The 10,989-nt window shown below is 37.3% G+C and overlaps 1 protein-coding gene across 1 annotated transcript in view; it reads left to right on the forward strand.

Moving 5' to 3' along the window:
• Positions 1–1,861: 1,861 nt before the first annotated feature.
• Positions 1,862–10,989, forward strand: part of GTF2B (general transcription factor IIB) — a gene marked incomplete at its 5' end in the record, with an annotated part of 20,904 nt that continues 11,776 nt past the window's right edge. Inside the window, one exon of the mRNA XM_009333881.1 lies at positions 1,862–1,982. Within this exon, the coding sequence (XP_009332156.1) occupies positions 1,862–1,982 (121 nt within the window). The remainder of the gene's footprint in view (positions 1,983–10,989) is intronic.

Genomic DNA, 10,989 nt, shown 5'->3' on the forward strand with positions numbered 1-10,989 from the left:
GCCGAGGTGGCCGCGCCCTGGCTTGGCGCCAGGTTATCGGGTTCTGGAAACGGCTTTTGGGCTCCCACCCTAAATCCGTACCGGCGCCAGTCAGCGGCCAAACGGGTCTCGTCTCTGAATTCTTCGTCTTTTTCCCCCTGGAAGATGTATCGAGGTGTTTTTTCAGGTCGGGAATGGAGGAGGGCCCGTGGAGCGGACTGTGGAGTGACTCTGTTACTCCTGCTAAACCTGTCCTAGGGTCTAGGGAGTGCTCCCCGGTAGTCTTCCTGCAACTCTGGAGCTATTTGCTGAGGTGGACCTTTACACGTGTGCCATGCCTTTTCCTTCAGTATAGTTGGCTTAGTATATTGAACCTGTATGTTGCAAGGAGTACAGTATATATGTCTAGATAAATGAGTTAAAATTGGGATAGGAGGACTAACTTTTACAATGTTTTGTGAAGGTAAGGTCTGAAACAAAACAGTATTCTTTCAGGCTTCTGGATTTTTTTTTTTTTTCTTTTGCTTAGTGTGTCGCTAGCCTTTTGTGTAATGCCAAATGTCAGATGATTGCACATGCTTTGTCAACAGTTTTGTCTTGTCATATGAAACTACTGGCTGGGAATAGTGAGAAGGAGAGTAGTTTAAAGAGCTTTCGTGTAGTATTTTGAGCATAATTTACATCTGAAGTTCTCGTGTGTACATGTTCTTTTTGGAGGCTTTAATATTTTCGATTTTGGTTTCAAGTCTTAGATATGTTCCTGAACGGTCACTGGATTAAAATGTTTGGGTGGTGTTTTTTTTTTTTTTGTGTGCTTTTGACTCATCAGAAATATCTAAAAAGTAAAAATTAAAATGGAATGTATAGATTAGGCTGAAATAATGGACTAGTGGGAAAGGGGGGAACTTGGATTAATTTAACTTTTAATAGGGTATTTTCTACAATTGACAGGATTAGTAGTGTGTTTTTGGCACAGTTAGATTGATGCGTACTCATGACAGATTTTTTGTGATCAACCTCCGTACCCTCTGCTTTTTAGCTTGAGCAAAATGGCTTTGTTGACTATACAGACCCCAATTGTAAATATTTATTATTCCAATTTTGAAATGATGGGTTTTAACAGAATTACTGAACAGCCACTAGTAGCTCGAATGAGGTATTTACTTTCAAAATGTTTGGTCAGAAGCAATTGGTTATTACTCTAGTCAGTAACTAAAGCTGTTGTGTTAAATAGTGCTAATGCTTTATAGGAAGTTTTTTATATCTGCTGTAACTCCTGAAGATGTATGGGTGTGAAAGAGACACATCCCTGTTATCAGAAGCAGTTGTCACGTAATCCCCTTCATGAGCTGATTGTTTTTTGTCAAGATCTCAAAATTAATGAGTTGCCTAATTTAAAATGGGACTTTTGCTTCAAATACTTGAACATAATAAAACAGGGATAGAGTCAGCTGTTTTCTAAAAATATATGTTGTGTGTGCGCTACTTCCTGAATTAAGGACCTGGTAAGTAATACTGATCTGATAAGAATGAGTGAGAACGCTCATTTGGAATGAAGCAATCGCCACTAACTTCTTGGGGAGCTTCATTTAGTGGTAGACTTGCGAGTTAGACTGCACTTAATCAAGTCTGTTATTTAGATTTTTGATGTTTTAATTTGAAGTGTTTTTGGTACAAGATATATCACAAAAAATTTGAAACTTAAGATGACCTTGATAGTCAAATGTAGTGTTACAGCATTTAAATAAAAGGTGAAGTTCAGGTGTTTAGGTTATCATTCAAATCACTGTAAATTCTGTATTATTAAATTGTTCTTTTCAACAAGGAACTCTTTTACTTTTGGATATGCAGCCTACTTGACTAAAAGTAATTAATACTTCTAATTGTTTTTCTTAGTTTGGATGTACTTCCGAGAGTGACTTGCCCAAATCATCCAGATTCCATTTTAGTAGAGGATTACAGAGCTGGTGATATGATTTGTTCTGAGTGTGGGCTAGTAGTGGGTAAGTAGCTATTCATATTTTTATGAATTACCATATGACTGAAATTGTGTATGTAGATTTGTTTTCCCGCAAAACTGGTATATGATAGTTCTAGTATTAAAAGGCTTTTTCGTGATGCCTAAATGTTTTCTTTTATCATGTTCTGTTGTATAAAAGCTTACTGTTTTTAAGTAAGTACTGTCTGTCTTCTGGTAACTTCTTGCTTTATGGAAAGAACCAAACTCTCTCTAGATTAAAAATTTAAAATATGTTGTTGTCCTGGTTTTGGCAGGGATAGAGTTAATTTTCTTCCCAGTAGCTGGTACAGTGCTGTGTTTTGGATTTACTAGGAGAACAATGTTGATAACATGCTGATGGTTCAGTTGTTGCTAAGCGGTGCTTACACTAGTCAAGGACTTTTCAGCTCCCCATGCTCTACCGACTGAGAAGGCTGGAGGTGCACCAGAAGCTGGGAGGGGGCACAGCCAGGACAGCCGACTCAAACTGGCCAGAGGGACATTCCATACCACGTGACATCATGCTCAGTATAGAAACTGGGGGAAAGCTGGCCGGGGGGGCCGCTGCTCGGGGACTGGCTGGGCATCGGCCGGCGGGTGGTGAGCAATTGCACTGTGCATCACTTGCTTTGTGTATTCTTCTATTATTATTATTATGATTGTTACTATTTTACTTTATTTCCATTATTAAACTGTTTTTATCTCAACCCATGAGTTTTCGCGCTTTTACTCTTCCAATTCTCTCCCCCATCCCGCTGGTGGGGGGGAGAGTGAGCAAGTGGCTGTGTGGTGCTCAGTTGCTGGCTGAGGTTAAACCTTGACAGTTGTAATTTAAAATAAAATGTAATACTGAATTAGAATATTGTGCTGTCTAGTCCAGTATTCCGTCTTTAATCATGACTGTTGTTTCAGTCAGGAAAGTGTAAGAAATGTAATAAAAGCTTCTTTGTCAAATAACTTGCTTACAAAAAAAAAAAATTCAGTTTCCCATTAGAGGTTATCTTCTGCCCTGAAGGATTTCTCTTTATATCCTTGCCAGCACCTGTTTTTGTTAATTACTTCTCCTAAGGCTTTTAATACTATCCAAAGTAAATATCCAGTTTTTCCTCTGGAATTTTGCTGAGCTCTTTTACTCTGTTCATGTGGCAGCAACTTCCACAGGCTAAACTGTATTTCTAAGTATAATGGAATATTTAAAATGAAACGCCTTTTAGGCATTGTCTTTGTTTGAATGAGAGAGAATCACGTTGTCTTAGAACATGCTGCATATTCATTTTTATGGATCTCTTCTACAATGAGCGTCGTATTGTCTTTATTCCTTTTGCATGGGAAACTTTTCATGCTCATGTTACGATTATTCTTTAAACCTCATTTTTTTCTATTAAATTTTTTTAGACATGCCATGACCAAAAGAAAAACCTCTGTTTTGACGGTGCGTGTTCGGGTGATTCATTCAGTGGTGCTAAATATTTCAGATGGTTTTATATCCCTCTCTCCCTAGACTGTGGTGATTTTGTTTTGGCTCTTGTCTTGCACTGAATTAAAAACTTTCATACAGCTGTTAGCATAAAGCTAAAGGTTTCATAAGCTGCAGCAAAATAGTACTAATTTAGCCAGGTGACTAAAATATGTGTCTTTTGTTTATGCAAAAAGCAAACTTCCACATAGCTTATTGAAGTAAATGTTAAAATATTTAAACTTGAGTACCAGTTTCCTTTAAAATTATGAAACCATTTAAAAAGCTAGGGGGAGGATTGTTACTTTCTTTGTTAAAAGAAGGGCTGGTTTGAATTGTATAAATTCTGATAAAGATAAATTAATAATCATAAATTTGCTGGTTAAAAAGTCAAATGTCCACAGCAATGTTTCCTATTGAAATATGGTAATAGGCTTCTAAGTCATTGCTTAAAAATAGTTTGGTCCGTGTTCAGCTCTTTGCATGGCTGCCATAGAAGTCGAACCAAAGTTTAGAGAAGCCCATCTTGATCAGTTCATAACTTTTAAGATCATGCTGGCTTTAGAAGAAGAGGAAAAGGTTTTGCTTGATACGTTTCATTTTTAGGAACTTGGGAGTTTATCAGAAATCTCACTTCATGTACCTTCTGTTACCCAGTCACAAGGTATTCTTGCTTTAGAGATTTAATCTCTGGTCTCTTCTGAATCAATGGTGTTAGAGATTTCTTTAGTTCAAGTTGTCAGCGTTTTTGATGAGCAGAATCATTAGAATATTAATACAAACTTTGGCTGAGTTGAAATTTTAAAATGTTTTTAAAATGGTCTTAGTCCTCTTTACAACCAACATTACTGGTAGGGTTAAAAGTGTGTTTTCTTTAAGCATGCAGTGTTAATTTTAAGTAGGCCTTTCTATGTATTTATCACTAAAAGGCTTTAACGTTTACTTTCGTTGTGCTGATTGTTCTCATTCTGTCTTGTCTTCCTTAAGCAATTTAGTTTACCTGCATATGTCCAATTCATTAGCTAGGGTATCTAGCAGCTAGTTTGGCAAACTAATTAAATCGGATGAAGCTAAATAATTGAAGAGTGCGTGACTAAACAGAAGTGTGAACATTCAGCGTTTTCTTTTCCGATCTGTTAAGAAATTTAGAGGAGGAGAGAAGCAGATCCAATTCTTGATGCCTGTTTTCTGGAGATGCGTGTGAAGTAGGGATGTTTTAAAGGAGTGAAGACAAAATTTTGTTTCCAAATGAGAAAACTTTTATGTATTTGTTGCAGATTCCATGATACATGTTCCCCTTAAGAGAGCAGTGATCTTATTTCCTTTTCTTATATAGAAAAGTCGTGGATTTGTGTTTCAAGGCTTACATAGGTCATGATGTGTAGCTGATGTGAATAGGGCCCACCCAGAATATATTTTGAGGTGGGCTGAAAGTTAGTGAGATCTGTATCACTGAAGGGGATCAATTAGAACAGTTACAAAAAAAAAAAAACCCCAAAACCTGAAGACTCAATATACTCTGTAGCCAAAGAAGCATTACAGGTTTATTTAAAAATATTGTCATTTTGGTGTCTGCAGAGCACTGCTGATGTACGTGGGGCAGAATGGTAAATGCTGAATTTGTGCATTTATTTTACTGTTATAAAATACATAGTGATGTGACTTCACTGATTTTTTTTTAATTTTTTTTTTTTAGCACAATTTGGCTGAAATCAGAGCAAAGAGTCTTTGACTAAACTAAGTGTATTTCCACTTGATGTTTTTCTTGCTGCTATGGCAAAGTACTAAAGTTTCACCTTTAACAAACTCAAACTTTATCCACAAATGTAAAACAGTGTGTCATAGGATAAAATAGCAGGTGCATAGATAATTTTCAGGTTTTGTAATCAATCTTCTGGGAATATGAGATGAAATCAGTATTATTAGTATTACGACTGAGGTTGTATTTATCAGGTCTGTAGCTGAAAGGGTGAAGCAATGGCAAAGTTTGGGAGAGCAGGAGGCTAGAAGGAGGAGCTGATCTCTTTTAACAGTTGAATTCCATGTCTTAGGCAGAGCTGTATATTGGAAGGAGGTCCCCTTTGTAAAGGGATTTTTGAGAGAAAGACTTCTAATCAAAGTTGTTTTGTACTCATAGGTGGTGTTCTTAGTGTCTCAATAAGATCGAAATTTTAAGTTACATCCAGTGTGCTGCTTTTTCTTTGCACAGCGTTTTTCACTTGTTCTAAATAAACTGTGCTGTTTTACTCTGCAGTATTGAAACAAATCTTGTAACGTCAGTATGACTGAAGCTGGTGGCTGTTTCATTATTGCTTCAAAATAGAGCTTCAGTCTGAAAACTGTCATCTGCCTTCTCACTGTTACCTTTCCTGGGTTAGTTTGTGTTCCATTTTTTTCATGGTAACTGTTTCCACCTTGTTAACTTTTCCTCCTGCTAATTGCCTTTTGCATGAAGAGCAGTCGGAGACCTAAATTGCAATTATCTGTGGAATTTTGATATTAATCTGGATTGACGTGCACCTGAAACCTTACAAGTCTATGTCCAAGTTTATCTGCTGTCATAACTCTTGTATTTTATTACACATACTTTTCTCAAATCATTCTAGGATGTGTGGTACGGTAAGCATTCATGTGCTAGCTTGAGAATTCACGAACAGAGTTCTTAGTGTTTGGAGAAATAGTTCTGTGTCCATTTAAAATGCTGACATATCTCATTCTTCAGGCAGACTTGGTGGGGGGAGAAGCATTTTGCTCAAGAACACAAGGCTGGTAAATCCTCTTTCTTGACAGGTAAATATTTTGCTTACTACCTTTTAGGCAGTAAAAAAGGCTGGAAGTCAGCTGATATGCCAGAAGGGGCTGAAGAAAGCAGAATCGAAGTGGAATACAAAGCACTGAATTTTCTTGATGTAGCAAGGTGGTGAGCTGAATTTCAGAGGGGGATAAGAATGAGTCTAGTGGCATGTGCAGCCGTGTAGCATCTCAGCTAGGTAGGAGTACCTTTCTGATCTAAGACATTCCTTAAACTTCTGTATAGTTTCATTAAATGTCATGTGAGTGTGCAGGAGTGGAGCAGCGAGGAGTTTATTTTCAGCATTTATTAAGTGATTTTCTCTAACTGGTTAGCTCTGTCTGCTTCAGTGGGCAGGTGTGGCTTAGGGAAGAACAATGCTCTTGTACGGAGTCTTTTTGCATAGCCTTCTTAAACAAAAAAGCAGAAGTCTGTCTTCAGCTGATGAGAATCCCTGGACGCGTATCAACTTGTTAAAGCTTTGAATCAGATTATGACCCGTAGTCAAATGTTTACTCCATGTTCTTTATATACCTGAGTGTTCAGTTGAAAGAGTTTTGGGGAAGAATGTACAATAGCTTGTGGTCAGCAGTAAGGCTGTTATAAAATTCTGTCAGAATATTCGGTTGGCTAATGCTTCTGAAAAGTTTGAGATCTAAATGGCGCATCGTAAATTCAGGTATGGTCTATGAAGAATAGAGAAGATTTAACTACACCATGGATATTTTTTTCTCTACAATATAACAAACGAGTAGAAAGGGATTTCATGATTGCCTCTCTGCTGGCCAGTCCATTACTCAGGATGTCTGTCATTAGGGAGAAGATTGATTGCGTCTATACACAGCTGCTTGTTTTCTGAAAACCAAAGAAACCCCCCTTTTTTTTTTTTTTTTTTTTTAGCTGTTGGTAGTGTCCTGTAAGTGAAGGTGCTTAAGTACTTCTGACTTGGATCCAGCAGAGGGCAGTTATGCAGTTATCTTTATACCTCCAAATGGTGAAAAATCTTTTCATATTTGGGTGCATGTTCATGGTTACTTCTTTCTGTGAGTATTATCAACATTTAAAAATAAAACGTGAAATCTCAATTTAAAGCATTATTTAAATAAATAGGCAAAAATCTTTAGGTATGGATGCGTATTAGCACCTTATATCTGGTTACTGCTTCTGCACTTGGTGTCCAGAGTGCTAAAAAGCGTCTGACAAAAGTTAGCCCTTGCAGATAAAACTCTTTGCATCCACAGGAAAGCTAGTTATAAAGGATGCTGGTGCTTAAAGAAATTCTGAATAGTTGACTTTTGCGTGAGCATTCATGGGTGCTTGATTTACATAGGGAATTTGTAATATGAAGAGAGCCATTTGCTAGCCTTTTTCAGTCAACATTTCAAATAGTCTGTGTTTTAAGTCTAATCCATTTCAGCTTTAAAGACAAGGGTGATGGTTCTAGCTGTTTCAGCAATAACGCTTGTAACAGTAGAAACTTTGACTTCAGATGTCAAAAGTTGGCATCTTTTGTCAGGCTTTGTAATAAGCACCGCTCTTAGCCTGAAATTTCCTGGAGGGGGAGGAAGTTTTCTAGTTAGTGGGTTCTAGGCTGGGAACCAAAGGTGTTTGAGAGCCACTGTGAAGAATGCTTCCATTAGATGAAGTACTAGATTTATCTAGTGGAATAACAGTAACATTTTGAATCATCCTATTTAGGGATTTTTTTTTTTTTTACTTGCTTCCTTATCAGATTGGCAAAGTGATTTAGGGCAAATAAGGGCTAGAAATGATCTGAACTCCTCTGATGGAAGAAGAGTCCAAAGCCGCTTATTTTTGCGATGTAGTATAGATCAGGCATAACATTTTTTTATTGAGATTCTGTAGCTTGGAGCATCCTTCGCAAGTACTTGAGCTGTTTGTGTTTTAGAGGCCACAAGTCCTGGAGAGGTGTAACTTCAACTGACCAGACTTGTCTATCAGATTGTTTAACGTTTCTACTCTCATTTGCTTCCTCCAAAATTACTACAAGTTGATGGCTTAGGAAGCCCCAAAGTCCTTTTAAATTTGTCATAATTTTGATATGCAGGAGCTGCTAAGCCTTTTTTCTTGTAGCAGTCATTTGCCTGCAGTGCTGTGCTGTCTGTTTCAATCCATAGTTGCCTATAGATACTGGTATGATGCTGTTGATGTCTGGAAACCAGTTGAAGTCTTCTGTTTGGGTTTTTTTTTTTTAATTCTCAAAGCTTGCTCTGGTTCCGTTTGTTATTTCAGCTGAGTTGTGTGAATAGGCTGGTGTTGCTGTTGGTGATGATGCATTTGTGGTGTTTACAATTTATTGAAAACAAGATAACTTTTTGCAAAGAATATTACAATCTTGCAAAAGGCTGGAAATTTTGTAGAAAAAGCTGTGACTGTAAAATTGTGGTTTTTTTTTTTTCCCAAGAGTTTATTTGTTGGTAACTTTTAATACATCTGGTCTTAAATAGAAGTTCTAAAGCTGAAAACTGGGGGGGGGAGTTGAGTTTATATTTTGGAAGCTTTAAGTTGAGTACTACTGTATGGGGCAGTGTGTAAGCTAATAAATAGAATGTGGAGGAGTAGATATCTGGAGTACTGTGTCTAACTCTGGGCTCCTCCGTACCAGAAAGATAGAGACTTGCTGGAGCGAGTCCAGCAGAAGGTTGCAAAAGTGGTGTAGGGACCGGAGCATCTTCCGTCGGAGGAGAGGCTGTGAGCTGGGATTGTTAGCCTGGAAAAGAGAAGGCTCAGTTCACCCTGGCTCTGTGCAGTTATGTGTCTTCACGATTCTCCTCAGCTTGTAGGCTGCTTACCTAGGTTTTTCATTGTAGTTTGCTCAGCACCTCATTACTTGGGTTAATAAGGAGTTGACTGAAATTAATTGTAATTCTATATATTTCTTTTTTAAATTTGGCATTGTAAAATGCTTTTAATTAAAAGTATAATATATGTGCTCACTAGATGGCAGCAGATTCCTTAACTAACTGTAGGAATGACGCATTCTGTAGAAACAATAGGTATTTTGGTACTTTAAAGTGCAAATAAACTTTAATACCATAATTATGTTAAGATTAAAGTATTAGTTAATAATACGTAGAACTTGATGCAATGTACAGCTAACATTAGAGCTCCTCTGAAGAACATACCTTCTCAGAACTGTTTCAAGACTGGATATGGAAGATAACGTTACTTGAGGCTTGAATTTCATCCTATTTCTTGTTTTGATTAAACATCTTCAATTTGCAGCTATAATGTCTTCATATAACAGATAATACAAAATGCAAAAAGAGAATAAAATACGTGTATACTATGAGTTACCGCAAGTGGAGTGCAACATTAAAATAGCTGGTATTATTTATCTATAAATATGTAACTGCAAATTCAGGGCTTGTTGAATGAAAATAATTTCCTTTGAGAAATCGCTTTGTATTTTTTGGGGGGGAGTAAACATACATAATTTGTGATGTGTAGATGTTTTAAGCTAACTTTTAAAAACTGTTGAAAATGCTATTTTAATTTTTGATACTGACCTGAGTTTACTCTTGCATTTCTATAGCGCATGCTCTTTGCATTTGGCAGTTGTGCAGAAAAGTAACCTTGGTCTGAGGTTTTCCGTTCTGAATAACAGTTCTGCATTTTACTAAATGAGCTTTTCAGATGGTGGGTAACCTGAGTCAGTGAAGTTTGCAGTGTGTATTTCCACTAGAGCCTGCGTGTTAGTCTTTTAGACTGTATTTGAAAGAGTAACTGAATACTGGAAGAATGGTTTACGAAATGAAATGGGGCAATGGAGAAAAACTTGCATGTTCAGAAAGATGCTTCGGGGTATCAGTCTGGAGATGGGTTCCACAAAGATTGGTGCTGTAAACTGCGTTTTTTGTATGTACGTCAGAGGAGGAAGCTGAGGAGGTGAACTCATCTGTTTGATGAAAATTAAATAAAGGAGTGTCTAGTGTAACCATATCTAGTGAAACTTATTTTTGTTTGAAAGGACTGCATCAAAAGGAAGTAGTGAAGGGAATATGCAGCCACTCCCATACTTATCACAGCTCGATACTGTTGCCAAAACCAATATAATAGTGATGTGAGAAAGCAGAGACGATTTTTTAAGGTACTTATTGGGAGCTTTTTCTACTCTGATGTTTGACTGTCAGACCCGTTTTCCAGGTGCTTCAGGAAAGCCAATCAGTAGTGTATGACCCAGCAAATTCAGTTTAGGACTTGAGATGTTAACTCAGCACCAGTCTTCAAGGCTGACTCCTTACACTGCGTTTTGTAAGACTGACTTTGGTATTTTAAGGTTTTGTTGCGATCACTTAAGGTGGGGCTTAATTGCATCTGTACTAACATCACCGTTCCAAAGTGTTTTTTATGTTTTGAAGAGTTAAAAGTAATAAATGCCACACTTTTTTTTTTGTGTCGAATGGGATAATTAGCTGCTTGTAGCAGAGTATCTTTTCCCTCTATGGAAACCTTTTGGCCTGTTTGTTCCATTTTTGTTAGTATTTCTAGCTTGTGTCACACTTTTGTAGGAACCTTTTGAAAGGTGGAATGCACTTCCTAGGACCTCTGTATATTTTAAATAAGACAGTATACAGGCAGACTTAGTTTCTGCAATAGCAGATTTCTCGGCAAAGTAAAGATATTTGCATACTGCATCTTAATTACACAAATGCTTTATATTCAGTGATTTGTTCTACTTCATCTTTTCTCACTCTGAAATAGTAGTCTCAATCCTCTGTTTGTAATATGTTTGCCAAAGCA

Source organism: Pygoscelis adeliae, unplaced genomic scaffold, assembly GCF_000699105.1.
Source record: "Pygoscelis adeliae isolate BGI_AS28 unplaced genomic scaffold, ASM69910v1 Scaffold10, whole genome shotgun sequence".
NCBI classification, from domain to species: domain Eukaryota; kingdom Metazoa; phylum Chordata; class Aves; order Sphenisciformes; family Spheniscidae; genus Pygoscelis; species Pygoscelis adeliae.